Source organism: Periophthalmus magnuspinnatus, chromosome 20, assembly GCF_009829125.3.
Source record: "Periophthalmus magnuspinnatus isolate fPerMag1 chromosome 20, fPerMag1.2.pri, whole genome shotgun sequence".
Taxonomy (NCBI): domain Eukaryota; kingdom Metazoa; phylum Chordata; class Actinopteri; order Gobiiformes; family Gobiidae; genus Periophthalmus; species Periophthalmus magnuspinnatus.
Window position 1 is genome coordinate 25,145,811 of NC_047145.1, and position 24,363 is coordinate 25,170,173.

General features: G+C 46.7%; 1 protein-coding gene across 1 annotated transcript; it reads left to right on the forward strand.

Moving 5' to 3' along the window:
- Positions 1-1,256: 1,256 nt before the first annotated feature.
- Positions 1,257-4,594, forward strand: LOC129457262 (uncharacterized). Its single transcript, XM_055230318.1, has 3 exons — positions 1,257-1,391; positions 2,974-3,171; positions 4,088-4,594. Exons 1-3 carry the CDS (start codon positions 1,320-1,322, stop codon positions 4,592-4,594), a joined length of 777 nt encoding a protein of 258 aa, XP_055086293.1. The 5' UTR covers positions 1,257-1,319.
- Positions 4,595-24,363: the final 19,769 nt, after the last annotated feature.

The following is a 24,363-nucleotide window of genomic DNA, read 5'->3' on the forward strand; positions in this document are numbered from 1 at the left end:
CAAAGACATTATCAGTACATGTCAAACAAGGCCCATCTTACAGTTAATTATCACATAATTGAAAAACCTTAAAATAAACACAAAGCAGCAACAAATTCTCCAGACTGGAGGCCCGTTGGTGACTGGACTGGAGGCCCGAGGGCGACTGGACTGGAGGCCCGAGGGCGACTGGTACCTAGTGAATATGTGGAAGTTATAAACGGCAGGCTTAAGTTACAGTGTTGTCTATTTTGAAAGGTCTTTACCTCATCTGTTAGTCAGAGCAGCCTTTATGCAAAGGTCCCTCCCAGAGCTGAAGACGGGACTGTGGTCTATATAAATATCAATACATTATCGCTTGTCTTTTAACTTCAGTTGTAATTGCTTGGATTATTTTTACATTGTCTTTTAGTTCAATCTGAAGACTTCAAACTCTCCATCTTGACTGCACTCTGCTCACAGCAATAAGGAGGAATGAAAGGATTGGATTTCCTTCACTGTCGTTTAAAACCTTTGCCAGTCCCACAACTTCCTGAAAAGCTCAGATTAAAGTCTAACTTGAGTAATTGAGCTTCAGACAGAGCAGTGCCCCTTGTTAGCATCATCACAACCCCAGAGAACTAGGGAATGTTGACAACATCAGCTGCAAAGTATCAATTCATGGGTTTCAATTAAAAAAAATGTAGTTTCCTGATTTGAAGAAGGACCTTTTCTCATTCATAGGATATAATACTTTGATTTGAATTGTGTTATTGCTATAGCGACAGAGGGATGCTGTCATGCCAGACCCTTCGAATCAGGAAGGAATCTTTATGCCTGAAACCCATGAAGATAAAAATACTTATTGGAATTATGAATCATTAAATATAGATTAATTATGATGAACCCTGGAGGTTTTTTTTCTTTTTTTTTTTTTTTTACAGTTGAATCTTTCTCAGTGGTTCTGTATCATGGCCACTAGATGCCGCCATTTCACTTCTTCTTGGGGGAATTTGAGCCACTATAGTAAGACTCAATCACTGACATATTTTCTGTTTTATTCAGAGCCAAACTCGCTGAGAATCGTCCTGCTGGGGAAACACGGCAGCGGGAAAAGCAGCCTGGCAAACAACATTCTGGGAGAAAAGATTTTCAGAGTGAGCTACAGGAGCGACTCAAAGATCCGAAGCGTTCAGACTCACTCCAGGACCTTGAAAGAGTGCAAAGTGACGGTGATCGACACTCCAGGGGTCGTGGGAACCCAGGGCGTGGGGTGGGAGCGCGCGGAGCTGGAGAGACACTGTGAATGGCTGAGCTGCCTGGTCCAGTGCGCTCCGGGGCCTCACGCGCTGCTGCTGGTGATGCCTGTGCAGAGGTACACGAGACAGGAGCAGGCTGTGGTGGAGTACATCAAGACACAGTTTGGGGAAGAGGTGCGTCCTGGGAAATAATTAAAAATGTCTATGTTCTATATTTATTATCTATCCTATAGCACAGCCAGTATATTGTAAATTCTAGCTACTTTAAAGATGGGGTATCTGTGTAATCCCAGGTCTAATCCATAGTAAAAGCCATGGATCAATCACACCTGGACTTTAAAGCTGAATTACTTGATTTTCACACTAGCCCCACGGCCAGCCCAACCTATAAGCAGAATAAGCAGCTGCTTAAGGCCAGCAGAGGGCCCCCAAGAGCCCAAACATTTAGATTGAAAATAATATATCACGTCTATTGGACCCAGGGCTTGTGTGTTTACAGCAGCCTAAATATCCCTCTCAAATGATTATATTTGTTTTATATCTGGAGTAGCAAAATATCTGTCCATTTGTTTTTGAGTCGGGCAGAGGTGAGGGCAGCTCTGTGTTTACACTGGTACAAGGACCCGACATAATGTAAATTTAAGCCCACTGTCGCCAACTGGAACACAATAAAATCCACCAGAAATGAAGAAAAAATGTCTAGAATTTTTTACATGTTAACGCCCCTTATATGTTTGTGTTCTGTTCTTGTGACTGTGGTAGTTATGACATTCTGGATATTTTCAGTCTGATGTTGGTCACATAAACACAAATACAACTGGTCAAGGTGATGAGAGCAGAATTATAATGTTGTCAAATGTGAATCACCAACAGTTGAGCCAGGGGCCCCACAGGCAAATTCATCTTAGGGCCCCCTGAAAGCTAGGGCCAGCCCTGCCTAGCCCTCACAAACCTTTTGGTAAATAGTTAATATCCACATGCATAAATCTATGCACAGTTTTAAAACATTTTTTTTCAGATGGTAAAGTGAAACTGTGGTGGACCGCACAAGCTCAGCCAATCAGAAAGCTGCTTACTTCCAGGTTCTAAGTGGCGAAGCCTCTACCACAAAAGTTAAAAAAAACAGAACTAGTTCTTTTCAAACAGTCTGCAGTGGTCCACAGTTTTTCCTCACTTACCTTATGTGTTCAGAGCATCATAATTATTCACGGCGATGAGTTTAGTGCTTTTCACAACTAGCATGCACTACCTGGACAATAAACAAATTTTGAAGTACGGTACATTAGTGAAGTAAATATAGATGATCAATGATAATATTGAAACCAAACCATGAAACAGAATTATCCCAAAAAAACTATTCTAAATGTACAAATTAGTTTTTAGAAAATGAATTGCGATACAGTAAATACATAACAAAATACAACACTTAAGTAGTTAGTGTGCGTCTATAATGAGGTATAGAAGTTCATAATTCAACCTTCTACAGCTCTGATCTAACTATGGTACAAAAAATTAAGCAAATATTTCCCACTAGTGCAAAGAAAAAGTCTTCACCGTAAATATTGACCCCCAAAAATGATTGTTCCATCTGTCATGTATTGAGCGATAAGTTGATATAGCATTTATCATGACAGGCGTAGGTACAGGAGTGTTAATTGTTGACCAAATGGGCCACTTTTACTTCACACTAAACAATATTTTGTCCGCTCAGTGTGACACCACCTCCTCATCCTAATCAATGCTTTTCTCATAACAGATGTTCCGATTCACCATTGTAGTTTTCACTCATGGAGACCAGCTCCCGGAGAACACAGACATCTTGGAGTTTGTGGAGGAGAACACTGAGCTGGCCAAGCTGGTGCAGGCCTGCGGGGGGCGCTGTCATGTGGTCGACAACAAGTACTGGACCAAAGATCAGCAAAAGGAAGACCCACAGCGGAGCAATGAGTTTCAGGTAAGATTTAGGGCTTAATGATTATGACTTTTGTCTGTTCTGTGCAGTGGTGGGTAGTTCTCAATTACATTTACTCAGTTACATTGAATTGAGTAACTTTTGTAATTGTACTTTTCAGAGTACTTTCACTGCTACTTAAGTAATAATTTTGTTGAAGTAACAGTACTCTTACTTGAGTAAACATGTTGGTTCCTCTTCTGACTGTAAGTGAATCTACAAGTGACAAAAGCTTTATCTTGACAATATTAAATTATTTGAACAGCGCTCCTTCAGATGATTTATTTTTTCACATTTTTGTGTCTGTCCTTTCAAAATAACAGATTTTGTGCATTGTTTAGTTATTTTTTTAGTTTTCCTTCAAATAAGTTTAACTCCAAATGATATAATTATATCAGATGTTATGTTCCGACAGTTCCTCTTTTAAGTCACTCTTAATTGAGTAGTACTTTAACTTTTTTTCAAATACTTACTTGAGTAATTTATTGGACCACTACTTTGTACTTTCTACTTGAGAAATAATATTTTGAAGTAACATCACAGGTTTCTGCAGAATCAATGAGTGAAGCACTAAACCCTGTTAATCTGAGATGAGATAAATTTGATTTCATTTGTAAATAATAGATGACCAATGAGTTCCTTTCATTTCACATGTATCACTGAAAATAACAGATCTGATTGGACGACCGGGCTTGAGACGCAACGGAGGACGAGGGGATCAGACTGATATCAATCTGTATAAAAAATACAGAGAGATATTATTCTGGATTTGCCAGGCAAATTAATGATACTTTTTTAAAGTTTAAATTAAATGGAAATTACTTCCATATTATTTTGTTTCTGAATTTTGTTTTTATGATTGTATTGTGACCTGAATAATCATGACTACTAATTAACGTAATCATCTTGACACCCCTAGGTGGAAGCGATCCTGAATACTGTGGAGAAAATGGTTGATGAAAACCAGAAGTATTTAAGCAATGATGCTTTGGAACAAGTAGAGCATGATATTCAGACAGAGCAGAGCCGCATTCACACTGACAGCGGCTTGAGCCTGGAGGAGAGCAGAGAGCAGGCCAAAAACTCTCTCCTCGATAGATACATAGACCAAGCAACAAGATGCCCGCCTTATGCCAAATATGCTGCAGTTATGACTGGAGTAGCAGGTGTGGCACTGGTAGCTATATTGGTGCTACCAAAAGTGATGAAGTTTTTTGCAGAGAAGCCCCCACTGCCCCTTCCCCTCCCCCTGCCCATGGTGCCCATAGAGCCCCCTGCTCTGCCAGATCTCCCCCTTGCACCTGAAGTGATCCAAGAGGTTGTCCAAGAGGTTGTCCAAGAGGTTGTCCCACCCGTGATATCCGAGTTTCTGAAGTCCATTCTGACACCACCAGAGGACTACGATCCATTTGACCAATTCAACTAGTCTTAAAGGAACTGTGTAAGATTTTGATTTTAGATTGTCACAAGATAAAAGGTAAACATGTTCAAATCAAATATAGTGACTGATAACAATTATAATGCTGATTTCGTCTTAATTACAAAAATACTACACATGATGGCTAAGTTCTTTATGCTATAATTTGGTGTTTTGGTTTAAGACAATTGTAAAATCAGAAAGCAGAATGAGCCTGACTTGAGGTGCTTCAGTCCAGTTGGTTTAAACCTGAAAAAAACTGTCTCTGATCTGAATGGTCACAACCTAAACCCCAGCACCTGCAGCCAGACTCTACAGTTCTTTAATGTAGAGTCTGGCTGCAGGTGCTCTACAGTTCCTAATACCTAAATTAAAACTTACACCAATACAGCAGGTCACTGCTTTTTCATGCAACTTAATGAAAAAGCATATTATGATTTTAAATTCTATAAACATGACAAAACTGTGCACCCAGATGAGTTTCAAATCAAATATAGCTTTTACTGATAACAATTCTAATGTAGAGTTATTCTTAAATACAAAACAAGTGGACATGGTAGTCTATTTACCTGTTATAATTTGGTGTTTTGGTTCTCAAGAAGATTATCCACTCAGAAATCTGAATGAGTCTCACAAGAGTTTCAGGGCAGCTGTAGAATAGTAGCTTATCACCACAGAGTATGGAGTGAATGAAAACTGCACTGTATAGCATCTTTGAGTGTTCAAAAAAGCACTACATAAACTGAATACATCAGTACATATCATTTTAATACTGCTATAACTAATTAGAATTTGAGTGCATGTGTAACATATATGTATATATATATATATATATATATATATATATATATATATATATATATATATAAACACACACACACACGCGCACACACACACACACACACATATACGCATGTCTAAAAACCTGGGCCCTGTTCCATTCACTATACAGAAAACACCAAAGGAAGACCAAAATCGGTCACTGTTCAAATGCACAACAAACAGATGGTATTTCAGCAAACTCAGATTTATTAGAAAAACTGAAGTAAAACATGGACAAATGACTAAAAGGGTTTTAAGAGTGAGTATTACACTTCTATGAGGTATTAACTGCTAAAACATAACATTTAGATCACTGTGTTACATTTTATTGTTTTGAAAATGCTGTATTCCCGGAAAACAATGTATTAACACATTTACTAAGTTTCACTTTCATTTTTTGAGGCTGAGTCTCCTCTCCCTTTGCCACTCCCCATTCAGAACGCTATCACAACACAATCAGCGTGCATCCCGCTAATGCAACTACTGCACATCATGACGGGTTTGTCGCGTAGTGTATTGTATCATGCTTCTGTATATTTATGGAGAATTGTCGTGGGAGCATGGATGACGTAGGCTTATGGGCTGAGCATTGGAGAGAATCTGGTTAAACCAGAATCTTACAATTAACCACATGATTTTAATGAGAAAACATATAACATGGCAGCAATAAAAATAATTTGCATAATACTCCCTCTTTAAAACGAAATAAATCCTCATTTCATTTTGACAGCTCCTTGCCAACTCCTGATATGGTCATTTTCAAGAGTCACAGTAAATTGATGTTCCAGTCTTTTTTCTCCCATCTCCATATCTTCTCCATCTCACTTCCATTCTTCCTCTACTTTTCCTCACAGAACAGGTTTGGGTTGCTGAGTAAGGAGAAGTCCAAATCTTTTCTTTAGCGTGACCCTGTGTCTGGAAAACTTGTCATCTGGAGAAAATCTAGCTGGATGCACCGAACTGGTTGGCTGACCGTCTGGAGCCACTTTCTATAAAACAAACATGGACATGAATAAGACCCAGTAGAGACACAGGGAGGGCATCTGAAACACAGGAACATTTCAGAACATGTTTGTAGAGGTCTGGACTACAGGGTTAGCTACTTTTACATAGAATAAGACCCCATAGAGACGGTTTTATTCAGGTTTATAATACCAAACTAATAGCATGTAGATTGAAATTTCGATTTAATAACAGCCCATTTGAACATATGTTTTTATTTTTATCATAACACACCACTAACGATCAGAACAAATAATTTTTGCAGTATATGGCTATATTTGTTTAACTTTTTGGTTTCAATTCATCATAATATGAATATTTTTGGTACATATGTAAGTAGTGGCATTAAAACGATCCTCAATACATGTTTTAAAATGCAAGTAAATTACAAGACTGGCAACATCGCAAAATAAATGAAAGTGTATTTATTTCACAACATGAGGTTTGAAATAAATATACACTTTAGCAATCACAACAACAACACGATGCTATCAGCTAACTACCTTTAGCGTGTAGACTGTGTGTACAGGCCACAGAGGCTGGTAGTGCTCAGTATTCAAATACAGAAGATCATAATACTGTATTTACTTGAGTAATTATTTATTTGATTATGCATTTTTACAACAGCTTGAGTAATTTAGTTTTAATGTAAAATAAGTTGAATTCATTTTTGGGCTAATGCATTCTCAGTGCAGCAGCTGTAATGCACAGCACAGTGGCTTCTATACATATACTGTTACCATGGCTACATATACTGTTAGCTCTCAGCGGATGAACGCACGTGGCTCACTTTGGGAAAGGACCGTGACCCATGAGTCACAGCACTAATCCTCTGATCCACTCACTCTATGGTACTATTAGTCCTGATTTATGTTTATTTATTATCCTGATCATATTTATTCCATTCTGGGGCATGTATCTGCGCCACTGTCACCCAGGCCTAAAGAGCAGTGGTGTGGATGAAAGTTGTCAGACAGGCTAGCAGCAATTAGCAGCGACAGTAATCCTACGATATTTAAAGGTAATCTTAGTTTAATAAAAAAAAAAAAAAAAAAAAAAAAAAAATGCTAAAAAGATGCTAAATCGCTATAGATCATATTTTACAGGCTGGTATAGAAGACGCAAAGATGCGCGCGTACTGACGTCAGCGCGTACGTGCGCTGTTGTTGTTGCCAAGCACGTGGTTCAAACATTCTCGTATCTATGCAAACTTTGCAAACCTCGGCTGCGCCAAAAATCTGCATTTGAGAACTTTATTCGACGATTTCTTCAGACAAGACATAACTTTGGGACCCAGACTTCACCCAGACTTCTACGGACCGCCTCCTGACTCCGACTAAGAGACTTCTGGGAGAAAAACACGTGAGGTTTGTGACTTTACAGGTTCACGTTAGTCCTTATGGGGTATTACACAGAATACAACAGATCATGTTTACAGTGAGTTTATACAAAGAAATGTGCGTCCTTGTGCGTTTATGATTTCCTTTTCATACAAAATGCATACTGTATTCACTTAAGTATGTATGTATGTATGTATGTATGTTTGTATGTATGTATGTATGTATGTATGCATGTACGTACGTACGTACGTACGTATGTACGTATGTATGTACGTACGTACTCTTGAGTTAAAGTTTTGTCTAATTTCTCTTCTCACTGTGAGTAAGATTACAAGTGTTTGTCGACAGTACTACACTATTTGAATATTTGTGCTATAGCGTCGGATCCTATCGTCGCAGATAGAGCGGGTTGCGGACTTTCCAGCAGCGTAACTCCGCCCAGTCGAGCTCTCGTGTAAATTCAAACGGCGTCTCAAAGCGGAGACACGGGGCTATCTAAATATTTTACCGTCATTACTGTAATCTGCCTCTGTTGTCCCTTCAAGGTGACGAATGAGAGCGCGGGGGCTGCGGGGTCATTTATTCAATGCGTAAAAGAAAAAAATACGGATGGATGTGTAAAATAGAAGTAGTTGCGTGGGAAAAAAGCAGTAAATTCTGATACTTCGTTTAACATGATTTTTATGGCTATAAAAAGACAAAACCGTAATCAACATGATTAGCTCTGCTATCGCTTTCAAACGAAAAATGCAGTCTTTCTCCTGGCTGTCAGAAGCTTCTGCCCGAACTGTGCATCCCTCACTGATCCCATTCAATGCAAGTCAGAGCAGTAATTATGAACATGTAAGAAGTTCAATTGTGTTGTGCAGTATTATCTCATGACGTTGTGCAGGTACATCAAAATGCACTGTACATGTAAGAATTCATAAAACATTTACAAATAAATATATGTTTAACATTTTTGTATTAGGTGGTAGATCTTTCAGACACAATCATTTTAAAAGTAGCTCACATACTGAAAAAGTCTGAGCACCCCTGTCCTAGGCCTACACCCATATGAACTAACTACACCCATATGAACTAACTACACCCATATGAACTAACTACACCCATATGAACTAACTACACCCATATGAACTAGCACCACTGTTGGAGCACCACATTCTGTAAAGGTTTCTTGCTCTTAGCTTGAAAATGATTTGTTTTGTCTCTTGCATAACTTTAAATCAGATGTTGCCTCCACACAGTTCATTTAGTAGCCTAGTATTTCTGCCAATTACTTTTTACTCTTTCTTTCTACAACTACTAGAGTAATTTAGTTTTAATGTAAAAGTACTTGGTCTACTCATAAGCTGAATTCATTTGTTGGACTAATTCATTCTCTTCAGTTTAGCAAATATAACCTACCCCAGAATGGCTGCACACAAACCTTCTGCATCCTGATCATATTTATTCCATTTTGGGACACACATGGACAAAACTGTTGGTCCCTTCGGTTAATGAAAGAAAAACTCATAATCGCCACAAAAATAACTTGAATCTGACTAAAGTAATAATAAATAAACCAACCATGGTTCAAGAGAATTGTTTTAAAAAATAAACTTATATAACAAGCCTGGACAACCTTCCTATGATGCCATGTAATAGGAGCTATAGATCATATTTAACAGGCTGTGGGTTATATGCACTGGTGGAAAGTAAGTCAAGTTTAAAGTAGATAATTTTTACTTTTACTTCACTTTATTTGAGAGCAGTATCTGTACTTTCTACTCCACTACATTTTTGAACTGGGCTGAAAAGTAAAAGTATTGTTACTATTGTTTGAGCCCTGCTGAAAAGGCTGAGGGTTTATTTTTAACATGTTCATAATTTGAGCAAACAAAAATATACAAATTAAAACAACTAGATTCAGTCGTTTCTATGGAACAAAATTCAGCACAAATCTTTATCAAAATCAATACATTTGAAGCCTTACAGCCTTATGGGGTATTACACAGAATACAACCAATATATCAAAATGCCATTTCAACAAAGCGTTGTGCGTTTGATTTCCTTTTCATACAAAATGAATATGATTAGACTGTGTGTACAGGCCACAGAGGCTGGTAGTGCTCAGTATTCAAATACAGAAGATCATAATACTGTATTTACTTGAGTAATTATTTATTTAATTATGCATTTTTACAACAGCTTGAGTAATTTAGTTTTAATGTAAAATAAGTTGAATTCATTTTTGGGCTAATGCATTCTCAGTGCAGCAGCTGTAATGCACAGCACAGTGGCTTCTATACATATACTGTTACCATGGCTACATATACTGTTAGCTCTCAGCGGATGAACGCACGTGGCTCACTTTGGGAAAGGACCGTGACCCATGAGTCACAGCACTAATCCTCTGATCCACTCACTCTATGGTACTATTAGTCCTGATAAAAAAAATAAAATAAAAAAAGATGCTAATATAGCAGGTGTAAAATGGTCACAAGAGGCAGGGTTCTTTTCAATGAAGTTTAATGTGTCTCCCTTTAAAAACAACAGCAGAGGCACAAATGAGCGACAAAACAAACACTCGGTCTCCCAGTGCACAGTCCGCGTTGCTCTGACCATTACAATGTACAATATGCAAAATATAAAATGGACAACAAAACATTCAAACCTTTAAAAACAACAGCAGAGGCACAAATGAGTGACAAAACGAACACTCGGTCTCCCTACAACACAAATAAGATACAGTATTAACACAAAAAACGTTTTTTATAAACCAAAAAATTATTAACTTTACAATGTCAAACTTTATATAACAGAACAATGATAAAACTATGAAAAAAATGTTAAAATGCTAGCTCAACTTTTAGGGAGACAGTGGAGCACAACTCACCAGTGCACAGTCCGCGTTGCTCTGACAGGGGGACAGAGACAGCGCGCACATGTGCCACAGGGCGTGCCACACTAATTACGGCCCTGTGTTGTACAGGACACTTTAGAGGTCCACACAGTGCGTCAGATGAATGTGTATGTTGAAATAGAGATGTACTCACTAACTGGGTACCTCTTTATAAAAGCACTGTAACATGTCTTCAATGCAAATATAGCTGACCTAAAACATGACAAATTCACTATATTAGTTCAGGGTAATACATAAGAGTTGGATAAATCAATCAAAATACTGTTGATCTAGTACTGCAGGCATGTTAGACATCGAGAGGCCAAAAAACTGGGTAAGGCCAACTGCCAATGTATTATTTCAAAACATTCACATGCATTTGGGGTTATTAAATACAAAACTAAACAGTACCTTCTAATATAACATGTGTGCAAAGAGCTCAACAATTGTTGTTTTGCCATGTGTGTTCAGCTTTTGGCATAAACTGAAATTTTAGAAACAAACGTGAGAAGCGTTTTGGTCTCTACAGTTTTGTCATTTAAGCCCCTTTTCTTGGGTTTGCTGTGTTCCTTTATGTGAGGCTTGTCAGTGTCTGACACAAATGTTTCTCTCCACAGATCTGTGTGAGACACAGCCCAGCTGTGCTCCGGACGTCCAGACCTCCTGCAGGCGTCCAGACCTCCTGCAGGCGTCCAGACCTCCTGCAGGCGTCCAGACCTCCTGCAGGCGTCCAGACCCCCTGCAGGCGTCCAGACCCCCTGCACGCGTCCAGACCCCCTGCACGCGTCCAGACCTCCTGCACGCGTCCTCACATCAGAATCTAAGTCCTCACACACTCTTGTGCACAAAGACATACACATTTACTCAAACACACAAACACACACACATACTCACACACTCTTGCGCACACAGACAGACACATTTACTCAAACACACAAACATTCACATATACTCACACACTCTTGCACACACAGACATACACATTTAGACCCCCTGCACACGTCCAGATCTCTTGCACACGTCCTCACATCAGAATCTAAGTCCTCACACACTCTTGCGCACAAAGACATACACATTTAGACCCCCTGCACGCGTCCAGACCTCCTGCACACGTCCTCACATCAGAATCTAAGTCCTCACACATTCTTGTGCACAAAGACATATACATTTACTCAAACACACACACACACATACTCACACACTCTTGCGCACACAGACATACACATTTAGACCTCCTGCACACGCCCAGACCCCCTGCACACGTCCTCACATCAGAATCTAAGTCCTCACACACTCTTGCGCACAAAGACATACACATTTAGACCCCCTGCACGCGTCCAGACCTCCTGCACACGTCCTCACATCAGAAGATAAGTCCTCACACACTCTTGCGCACAAAGACATACACATTTACTCAAACACACACACATACTCACACACTCTTGCGCACACAGACATACACATTTAGACCCCCTGCACGCGTCCAGATCTCCTGCACACGTCCTCACATCAGAATCTAAGTCCTCACACACTCTTGCGCACAAAGACATACACATTTAGACCCCCTGCACACGCCCAGACCCCCCTGCACCACGTCCTCACATCAGAATCTAAGTCCTCACACACTCTTGCGCACAAAGACATACACATTTAGACCCCCTGCACGCGTCCAGACCTCCTGCACACGTCCTCACATCAGAATCTAAGTCCTCACACACTCTTGCGCACAAAGACATACACATTTACTCAAACACACAAACACACACACATACTCACACACTCTTGCGCACACAGACATACACATTTAGACCCCCTGCAGGCATCCAGACCTCCTGCAGACGTCCAGACCTCCTGCAGGCGTCCAGACCTCCTGCACACGTCCTCACATAAGAATCTAAGTCCTCACACACTCTTGCGCACAAAGACATACACATTTACTCAAACACACACACATACTCACACACTCTTGCGCACACAGACATACACATTTAGACCTTCTGCAGGCGCCCAGACCTCCTGCACGCATCCAGACCTCCTGCAGGCGTCCAGACCTCCTGCAGGCGTCCAGACCTCCTGCAGGCGTCCAGACCTCCTTCAGGCGTCCAGACCTCCTGCAGGCGTCCAGACCTCCTGCACGCGTCCGGTCCTCCTGCACGCGTCCGGTCCTCCTGCACGTGCCCGGACCTCCTGCACGCGCCCAGTCCTCCTGCACGCGTCCAGACCTCCTGCAGGCGTCCAGACCTCCTTCAGGCGTCCAGACCTCCTTCAGGCGTCCAGACCTCCTGCGCGCGTCCGGTCTTTCTGCACGCGCCCGGACCTCCTGCACACGTCCAGTCCTCCTGCACGCGCCCAGACCTTCTGCACGCGTCCAGACCTCCTGCACGTGTCCAGACCTCCTGCAGGCGTCCAGACCTCCTGCACACTTCGTCACATCAGAAGCTAAGTCCTCACACTCTTGCGCACAAAGACATACACATTTACTCAAACACACAAACACACACACATCCTCACACACTCTTGTGCACACAGACATACACATTTACTCAAACACACACATACTCACACAATCACGCACTCATGAAAACACACACACTCCTTCCTTCTCTCACTGCTCCTACTATGCCCCTGCCTTCTTCTACTATGCTCCTCCCTGCTGCTCCTGGTATCCCTCTCCTTGCTGCTCCTGTGATGCCCATCCTCCCTCCTCCTGCTAAGCGGCCCCGAATTCATCCTCCTGCTATGCCCCTCCCCACTACCCTCCCTATGCCCACCTCCGCTGCTCCTGCTATGTCCCTAACTGCTGCTCCTGCCCTCCCTGCTACTCCTGCTAAGCCCCTCCCTGCTACTCCTGCTATGCCCCTCCCTGCTTCTCCGGCTATGCCCCTCCCTGCTACTCTTTCTATGCCCCCCCCTGCTACTCCTCCTATGCCCACCTCTGCTGCTTCTGCTATGCCCCTTCCTGCTACTGATGCTCAGACCTCCTGCAGGCGTCCAGACCTCCTGCACGCATCCAGACCTCCTGCAGGTGCCCCTCCCCACTACTCCCGCCGTGCCCATCCCCTTATGCACCTCTCTGCCTCCCTTGCTGAGCTGCTCCCTGTTCGTATTGTTAAGGCCCCCCTTGTTCCTTATGCAAAACGCCGCGTTGCTCCTCCTGGTAAGGTCCTCCCCACTCCTCCTGCTATGCCCCTCCCTACCACCCCCCGCTGTGCCCCTCCCTGCTACCCCCGCGGTGCCCCTAATCGTTACCCCCGCTGTGCCCATCCCCGCTACCCCCGCCGTGCCCCTCCCCACTACCCCCGCCGTGTCCCTCACCTCTGCCCCGGCCGTACCCCTCCCCTCTGCCCCCGCTGTGGCCCTCCCTGCTGCTCCCGCTATGCCCCTCCCCAATACCCTCACTGTGCCCATCCCCTCTGCCCCTGCCGTGCCCATTCCCTCTGCCCCCTGCCGTGCCCCTCCCCTCTACCCCTGCCATGGCCCTCCCGGCTGCTCCCGCCATGCCCCTCCCGGCTGCTCCCGCCATGCCCCTCCCGGCTGCTCCCACCATTTCCCTCCCCACAACCCCTCCTGTGCCCCTCCCTGCCGCCCCTGCCATGCCCCTCCCCGCCACACCCGCCATGCCCACCTCCGCTACCCCCACCATGCCCGCCTCCACTGCTCCCGCCATGCCCACCCCCGCTGCTCCCGCTATGCCCCTCTCCGCTGCTCCCACCATGCCCGTCCCCGCTGCTCCAGCCATGCCCGCCTCCACTGCTCCCGCCATGCCCACCCCCGCTGCTCCCGCTATGCCCCTCTCCGCTGCTCCCACCATGCCCGTCCCCGCTGCTCCAGCCATGCCCGTCCCCTCTGCTCCCGCCATGCCCCACCCGGCTGCTCCCGCCATGCCCCTGCCCACCATGCCCCTCCCGGCCGCTCTGGCTATGCCCCTCCCCACTTCCTCTGACACGCCCCTCCCCACCGTTCCGGCTATGCCCTTCCCCGCTGCCCCTGCCAGGCCCGTCCCTGCCATGCCCCTCCCCACAACCCCTGCCGTGCCCCTCCCCACCACCTCCGCCTTGCCTACCCCGGCCGCCCCCGCCATGCCCCTCCCTGCTATGCCCCTACCCGCTACCCCCGCCATGCCCACCTCCACTGCTCCCACCATGCCCACCTCCACTGCCCCCGCCATGCCCCTCCCCACCACCCCCACCATGCCCACCCCATCCGCTCCCACCATGCCCACCCCTGCTGCCTCCGCCATGCCTCTTCCCGCCGCTCCGGCTATGCCCCTCCGTGCTGCTCGTGCCATGCGCCTCCCTACTCTTGCTAAGCTGCGCCGTACGCATCTTGCTGAAGCCCGCGTTTCTCCACATGCTAAGATCCACAGTGCTACTCCTGCTATGCCTCTCCCTGCTACTCCTGCTATGCCCACCTCTGCTGCTTCTGCTATCCCCCTACCTGCTGCTCCTGCAATGCCCCTCCCTGGTCATCTTGCTAAGCTGGTCCGTAATCGTCTTGCTAAGGCCCCCATTGCTCCTCCTGCTAAGGTCCTCCCTGCTCATCGTGCTAAGGTCTTCTCTGCTCATTGTGCTAAGGTCCTCTCTGCTCATCATGATATGGTCCTCGCTGCTCAATGTGCTATGCCCCTCCCTGCTGCTCCTGATACGCCCCTCCCTGCTCGTGTTGGTCAGGTGATCCGTATTCATGTTGCTAAGCCCCGTGTTGCTCCCCCTCCTGAGGTCTTCCCTGTTAGTCCTGCTATGCTTCTCCCTGCTGCTCCTGCTCTGCCCCTCCCTGCTACCCCCGCTATGCCCCTCCCCGCCCCTCCGGCTATGCCCCTCCCCGCTGCCCCTGCCACGGTTCTCCCTGCCACGCCTCTCCCTGCCACTCCCACCATTTCCCTCCCCACAACCCCTGCCATGCCCCTCCCTGCCGTGCCCCTCCCCGCCACTCCCGCCATGCCCACCTCCGCTACCCCCACCAGGCCCGCCTCCACTGCTTCCGCCATGCCCACCCCCGCTGCTCTCACCATACCCACCCCCGCTGCTCCTGCCATGCCCCTCTCCTCTGCTCCCGCCATGCCCGTCCCCTCCGCTCCCGCCATGCCCACCCCAGCTGCCCCCGCCATGCCCCTCCCCACCATGCCCACCCCTGCCGTGCCCCTCCCGGCCGCTCCGGCTATGCCCCTCCCCGCTGCCTCTGACACGCCCTCCGCCACCATTCCAGCTATGCCCTTCCCCGCTGCCCCTGCCAGGCCTGTCCCTGCCATGCCCCTCCCCACAATCCCTGCCGTGCCCACCCCCTCTGCTCCCGCCATGCCCCTCCCCACCATGCCTACCCCCTCCGCTCCGGCTATGCCCCTCCCCGCTGCCCCTTCCCATCCCGTCCCTGCCATGCGCCTCCCCGCTGCCCCTGCCAAGCCCGTCTCTGTCATGCCCCAAGCTAAGCTGCTCCATATTCGTCTTGGTAAGGCCCGCATTGCTCCTCCTGCTAAGGTCCTCTCTGCTCCTCGTGCTATGCCCTACCCTGCTACCCCCCCCAAGCCGACCCCCCCCCGGGCCCCCCCCCGCCACTCCCGCCATGCCCACCTCCGCTCTTAACGCCATGCCCACCTCCGCTGTTCCCGCCATGCCCCTCCCCGCTGACCCCGCCATGCCCCTCCCCGCTGTCCCCACGATGACCCTCCCTGCCACCGCCACCATAACCCTCCCTACTGCTACCGCCATGCCCACCTCCGCTCTTACCGCCATGCCCACCTCCGCTGTTCCCGCCATGCCCCTCCCCGCTGACCCCGCCATGCCCCTCCCCGCTGTCCCCACCATGACCCTCCCTGCCACCGCCACCATAACCCTCCCTACTGCTACCACCATGCCCCTCCCCGCTGCTCCCACAATGCCCCTCCCCGCCATGCCCCTCCGTATTCGTCTTGCTAAGGCCCGCCCTGTTCCTTATGTTAAACCCCGTGTTGCTCCTCCTGCTAAAGTCCTCCCTGCACCTCCCGCTATGTCCCTTCCTGGTGCTCGTGCCATGCCCCTCCCCGCTAGTCATGCTATGCCCCTCCCCGCCACCACCGCCTTGCCCACCCCTTCTGCTCCCACCATGCCCCTCCCCACCGTTCAGGCTATGCCCCTCCCCACAACCCCTGCTGTGCCCACCCCCTCCGCTCCCGCCATGCCCACCCCCACTGCCCCCGCCACCCCCGCCATGCCCACCCCCTCCGCTCCCTCTATGCCCAACCCTGCAGCTCTTGCTATGCCCCTTCCCGCCACTCCCACTATGCCCCTCCGTGCTGCTCATGCTATGCACCTCCCTACTCTTGCTAAGCTGCGCCGTATGCGTCTTGCTGAGGCCCGCGTTGCTCCACATTCTAAGATCCACAGTCCTGCTACTACTATGCCCACCTCTGCTGCTTCTGCTGTCCCCCTCCCTGCTGGTCTTGCTAAGCTGCTCCGTATTCGTCTTGGTAAGGCCCGCATTGCTCCTCCTGCTAAGGTCCTCTCTGCTCCTCATGCTATGCCCTACCCTGCTACACCCGCCATGCCTACCCCCACCGTGCCCCTCCCTGTCAATCCCACCATGCCCACCTCCGCTGCCCCCGCCATGCCCACCTCCGCTGTTCCCGCCATGCCCACCTCCGCTATTCCCGCCATGCCGCTCCCCGCTGTCCCCACCATGACTCTCCCTGCCACCGCCACCATAACTCTCCCTACTGCTACCGCCATGCCCCTCTCCGCCATGCCTCTCCCCGCCACTCCCGCCATGCCCACCTCCGCTCTTACCGCCATGCCCACCTCCGCTGTTCCCGCCATGCCCCTCCCCGCTGACCCCGCCATGCCCCTCCCCGCTGTCCCCACCATGACCCTCCCTGCCACTGCCACCATAACCCTCCCTACTGCTACCGCCATGCCCCTCCCCGCTGCTCCCACCATGCCCCTCCCCGCCATGCCCCTCCCTGCTCCTCCCGCTAAGCCCCTCCGTATTCGTCTTGCTAAGGCCCGCAGTGTTCCTTATGTTAAACCCCGTGTTGCTCCTCCTGCTAAAGTCCTCCCTGCACCTCCCGCTATGTCCCTTCCTGGTGCTCGTGCCATGCCCCTCCCCGCTAGTCATGCTATGCCCCTCCCTGCCACCAGCGCCTTGCCCACCCCTTCCACTCCCACCATGCCCCTCTCCACCGTTCAGGCTTTGCCCCTCCCTGCTGCCCCTGCCAAGCCCGTCCCTGCCATGCCCCTCCCCACAACCCCTGCCGTGCCCACCCCATCCGCTCCCGCCATGCCCACCCCCACTGCCCCCGCCACCCCCGCCATGCCCACCCCCTCCGCTCCCTCTATGCCCAACCCTGCAGCTCTTGCTATGCCCCTTCCTGCCACTCCCACTATGCCCCTCCGTGCTGCTCATGCTATGCACCTCCCTACTCTTGCTAAGCTGCACCGTATGCGTCTTGCTGAGGCCCGCGTTGCTCCACATTCTAAGATCCACAGTCCTGCTACTACTATGCCCACCTCTGCTGCTTCTGCTGTCCCCCTCCCTGCTGCTCTTGCCAAGCTGCTCTGTATTTGTCTTGGTAAGGCCCGCGTTGCTCCTCCTGCTAAGGTCCTCTCTGCTCCTCGTGCTATGCCCTACCCTGCTACCCCCGCCATGCCTACCCCCACCGTGCCCCTCCCCGCCACTCCCACCATGCCCACCTCCGCTGCTCCCGCCATGCCCACCTCCGCTGCTCCCGCCATGCCCCTCCCCGCGTCCCCCACTATGCCCACTTCCGCCGGCCCGGCCATGCTACTCCCCGTCTCTCTGGCTATGCCCCTCCCTGCTGCCCGTGCCATGCCCCTCCCCACCACACCCGCCTTGCCCCTTCCCGCCATGCCCACCTCCGCTGCTCCCCCCATACCCTTCCCTGCTCCTCTCACCATGCCCCTCACCACCACTCCCGCTATTTCCTTACCTACCTCCCCTTCCATGCCAAATGCTGCTGCCCCTGCCATCCCCCTCCCCGCTGCCCCTGCCACAACCCTCCCCGCTGCCCCCACCATGCCCGTCGCTGCTGCCCCTGCCACCCCCCCCTCCGCTCCCATTGCTCAGCCCCGCACGGCTCCTCTTGCTAAGCTCCTCCCTATTCGTCTTGCTAAGGCCCGGCCTGTTCCCTTTGTCAAGCATTTTGTTGCTCCTCCTGCTATGCCCCTCCTTGCCACTCCCGCCATGCCCCATGCTCCTCGTTGGGGGCTCAGGCTCCCACCGGCCTCTCCAGCTAAGCTCCAGCCTCCTCCCCCTAAGCCTCTCCTGGATCGTCTTCCTATGAGAATCCTTGCCTCTCTCACCCCTCGTCCAAAGCCCCCCCCTGCTTTTCCCGCCAAGCCCTGCTCTGCTCCTCCTGCCAAGCTCCGCCCTGCTCCCCCTGCTAAGCCCCTCCCTGCTCCCTCCGCCAACCCCCACACCGCTCCCCCCGCTAAGCCCTTCCCTATTCGCCTTGTTGACACCCGCCATGTTCTTTTTGCTAAGCCCCGCGTTGCTCCTCATGCTAAGGCCCTCTTTGCTCCTCGTGCTAAGGCCCTCTCTACGCCTCCTGCTAAAGCCCTCTCTGCTCCTCCTGCTAAAGCCCTCTCTGCTCCTCGTGCTAAAGCCCTCTCTGCTCCTCCTGCTAAGGCCCTCTCTGCTCCTCCTACCAAGGCCCTCTCTGCTCCTCGTGCTAAGGCTCTCCTTGCTCCCTTTGCTACGCTTTCGGCTGCTATTGCAGGGACCCTCAGATCATTCATGTCCCGTATTCTATCATTTCTGACCTGGCACTCCACAGATGCCAACTAACTATGACATATGACTGACTAACTATGACTGTATCATAATATACATAGGTGTTTTGTTGTAAATAGTGTGATTCTTGTGTTTCGTGTGAAACAAAACAAAAAAAAAAAAAAAAAAAAAAAAAATTAAGAAATCTGCAAAAATATGCCTGATGTTAAATTAAGTATAGTGCTGTGTGTATTAGTGATCATTCTGTGATTTATGTTGTAAATAGCATGTAAATAGTGTGTGTTTAGTTCTTGTGTTTTAGTGTGAAGCAATCAAACAAAAAAAACATATAAATAAAATATTAGAGATCAGATGTTTTGTTTTCTGCTCCCCCTCTTCTTGTGTCTTGTGTTTGTTCCCACAGAGCGGGTGGTGAAGAGGGCTCCTCCTGCAGCAGACCAGACCAACCCCTCTTCTCTGTTTTTGTGTTTTTGTGTTTGGGCAGCACGGTGGCAACTCTCATGCCTCACAGCAAGGCCTGTGTGGAGTTTTCATGTTTCTCCCCGTGTCTGGATGGGTTTCCTCCGGGTACTCCGGTTTCCCCCATCAACTAAAACATGAGCCCCCCCCCCCCCTTCCCCCTTTCAAATCTTTCAAATAATATAATATTCTTAAAGCATACATGTTGTTTTTGTGATTCTTGTCAAATGCCAATTGAGTGTTTTTGTCCTTTGTGTTCAATGCACTTTGTTGAGTGGAATAGTTCTTGTGAAATATATAGAACAGTTACAAACTCATAATACATTAACTTCCAGTACCTGGTTTTCCTGATTAAGAGGTGACTATTGTAGCATTTGTGTACACTGCACATAGAGCTTTAATGTGTGGATTTGCATGTTTCTGCCTGTGTCTCAGTGGGTTTCAATGAGCAACATACTAAACTTTGACGTGAGAGAATTTTCCTTGTGTTCAAATTGAGTGACCAATGAACACCTTTGTTTCACGCATTCCCTAAAATAAACAAATCTGATTGCACAGTAGCCTACTGTCTGGCTCAAGGCACGACGAGGGAGTGGTGTCCAGACAGCGACCGATATCCTGTTTAAAAATACAGAGGTACATAATGTGGATTTGCCAGGTAACTAGTTAATAGTATTTCCATAGTTTGCACAACACCCTTGAGGTCATCATTCAATACTCTGGCATGTGTCCTCTGTTTGATTAGAAGGTGGTTAATTTACCAAGGATACACGTTACATTACCCATAATGCATCAAAATAATTTAAAGAAAAAAGGGGCATGGATATATATTGCATTGAATATATTTAAGTTTGATTAAATAGGCTAAAAACTAAAACAATAAGCGATACATGTTCAAATGTTCATACTGGTTACATCCCCTACAACAGTGCAACATGAAACTGTTAAATTTGAGTAAAGATGTTTACAGTGTGTTTGAGGATTAAAGGGATTTAGATTAAGAAGACATTATTAACATTAGAAATTACTGCAATAATAAGTATAATGTAAGAATGTTCATTTCTGGTGTAAGCGTCAAAGACCAAGAGATTGAAAAGTAAAGTCAGAAGGTTTAATGAGTTCTACAGGTAAAGTGAACGATGAAGCAACAGACTCTCAGCAAAGGACAGAAGAGAGTCCTGAGATGTGACTGTGACAGCTTTTATATGGTCCCCCAATAAAATGAAATGAACTGGCACAGAGCATAGAAGGCAAACAGCGCCCTCTACTGGTGTTAAAGTGGTTTAGCCATAGATCAAATTAAACCTGCCCAAATACAGAACTGTTAAACTGCAATATCCCACTTTATGTACAACTAATCAGTGTTTTCTGGTTTATAGACTATGAATGTAAAAATGATATTGTTACTTCTGCCTCTGTTATTACGTTTTAACAAGGTATATTTTGTTAAAGTTATGTAGAAGCTACAATTGGGAAAAAAATCACCTCAAACCTTATATTTGTCTATTGATATTCAAAGGGAAACATTAATTCCTTACTTCATTCAGTCTAAACAGAAATAAACGGCTGTGACGACGACACCTTGACTCTTTTTCTATTAAATAATATATAATTAAAAATAACGTGCAAATACAGTGGTGGAAGTACAGTCCATGGTGTAGGCCTGTCTCATTTAGGCAAGATGGCGGCTACACTAAGGAGTACACATTCTCGGCTGTGTACTTCGATGGGTACTTCGAACGGCCCTGGACTTTGGATGAACAGCGGAACTTTATATTGTAGGTTAAAAAAAAAAAAAAAAAAAGAAACAGAAAAAGAGAAAAAATACACACATCTGCCACTAGATGGAACCTACGACGGAGTATAAGGGTCACTTAAAAAAAAAAAAAAAAATGCGGGCGCTACGAGAAAAAAAGTCGTAGTATTACAAAAAAAAAAAAAAAAGTCGTAGTATTACGGAAAAAAAGTCGTAGTATTGCGGGAAAAAAAAGCAGTATTACGGAAAAAAAAGTAGTATTACGAGAAAAAAAGTTGTATTTTTATGAGAGTACAGGCTGCTGTGCGTGAATGAGTGACCAATGCGTTATACGTTATGGAGAATTTGGAGCATTTTGTTCAGCTATACTTTCAACTGGGGTTTACGCATGATGAAATACTGTGTCTTTTAGCCCACCATCACCACACTATCATCAGTATAAGTACTTTGAAGCGACACTGCAAGCGTTTGAGTTTGTTTCGTCGGAGGAACCACACAGATTTGGAAGAAATTGCTACTTTTGTGGAAGAGGAACTGGCTGGAAGTGGTCGGCTGCAGGGATATCGGTGGTGACGCCATAGAGCTATACAGAGAGGATTTGTTGTTTCTCAAGAAACGATTTTTACGAATTTTACTGAAAATACTGGATCCAAATGGGGTAGAGTTGCGAAGAAGGCGGCCTCTTCGGCGAAGACAGTACAGCGTAAGGGCCAAACGCATTGTGGCATTTGGATTCATATGATAAACTGAAGCCGTATGGCATCTGCATAAATGGCTGTATTGATGGCTTTAGTCGACACATTATGTGGATGGAGGTATACATTACTAACAGCGATCCGAAAGTAATTGCGGATTACTATATCAACACAGTCACTCGAGTTGGGGGGTGTTCGCAAAGGTGGATCCAGGTACAGAGAATTCACATGCCCGAGACACACAACGGTTCTTGCGCAGAAACCACACCGACGCATTTGCTCGAGATCAAAGCTTCATCTATGGATGCAGCACCGCCAATCAACGAATAGAGTCTTGGTGGGAAGTCCTGCGTATGCATTCAGTTTTGGATGGACATCTTTCTAAAGGAACATGGACATTTCACCGGTGATTTCCTGGACAAAAACTTGGCACAATTCTGTTTCCTTAACATTATACAGGTAAGCTATTTTCAGTGTTGCATAGCTTTAGACACTCATTACTTCCCTGGAAAATTAGACCATAGCACGTTGGAGTATGAGCTATTAGTTACTTATTGATCATATTGCTGCTGTTGGCGATCTTTTTGTGAGGCCTGATGGTCCGTTTTGTGGGCTAAGAAGGGGAAGTCACTGTGTCATGTGTCTGTGGAAATGTGGATGTGGTTTTTATCCTCTATGCGCGAGTCTTTGGGAGCGCACATTCGCGCCACAAAGTATGCCAAAAAATGAAACTCCTATCGCTATTACTGAATCCCTGAAACGCGTCATAGGTAGGCTGTAAAAGTAGGCTACTCTAATACTGGCTACATTAAAGTTGGTCTACTTTTAAAGTGTAAAACTGCTTGATACATTTGACACCCTGTTATTATTTCCAGTTAAACGTATCTATTTATCGTATTATAGGGCGAAATAGATGGTGTGGTCAGAACCTGGAACTCACACCGCATAATGACGAGACGTGGCTTTGGGATGCTTGGAGGAAGACCAGTTCTCATGTACACCATGCCACAACTTCATGGAGGTGAGGACAAGTTGCAGCCAGCCATACCAGAAGAAATAGCAATATGCAAAGAAGAGTGCACACCTAAAGGGCAGTACCCCTGTGATCCAACTGTCTTTGAACTCTGCACTGTCCTCATGGATGAAAATGGATGGAGTGCTCCAGTAAATGGCTCCACAGCTGCGGAACTATACATACATTTAAGAAATGAACTACTTAACTATATTTGAACTGTTGAACTCACCACCTCTACTGAGAGGTGTTTTGCTAAAGTTGTGTGTATTTGAAGGAGAAAAAACTAAGCAGAATGTTTTATTTGAACATTGTATTTATTGCTTAATTATTGTTATTGAACATTCAAAAAGTGCATAAAACTGCTTTTCTGTAAAATGTGTAACATTCAAAAGTTGCAAATGTGCCTACCAGAGGCAATGTAAAGACACTTGGTTTGAAACATGAACCGTAACAGTAGCATATTTGTCAAAAATTAAAATGTGAAAAATGAAACAATGTTCATTCATAGTAAATAAACATTTACTTTGTCATAAAAAACAAGACAAAGAAAACTGAAACAGTGCCATACTCATGTCTAAACAATATCCATTATCCAGATATTACTGTCAAGGATTGCGTTAAACTCACTGCGGAAGTCTGGGAAGTTATCATAGCTGTCTGGCAAATGCAAAAGTGATGCACAGGTACGCCCAATTGGTCTACGAGTAAATGCTGTCTGAACAACAAATTCGACTTCGATAAAACCAGATACCAGCAAATCTGACCCTGAACAGAACCTCAGAAATTTATCGACTCTCTCTTCACTAAGTTCTTTGACATATTTTTTCAAGTACCGTGCCACCTCTGCTTCATTTGGTGTCATTGTATCAGGAAAGTGTAACTTTTCAGCTACTGTTTTTGTAGTAGGTTTCCGCTCACTGTACATTTTTGTCAGTTCTTCAGGGTTGAGTAGCATATGTGGCTGTGCAATCCCCTGCCAGCAGTCAATAACAAACATTGGCTTTTGGATTATTTCTTTGTGTGCTAGCTCAAGCAATATTTCAGGAATGGTTTCAGAACAGATTTTTCTGTGGCATTCATAGTT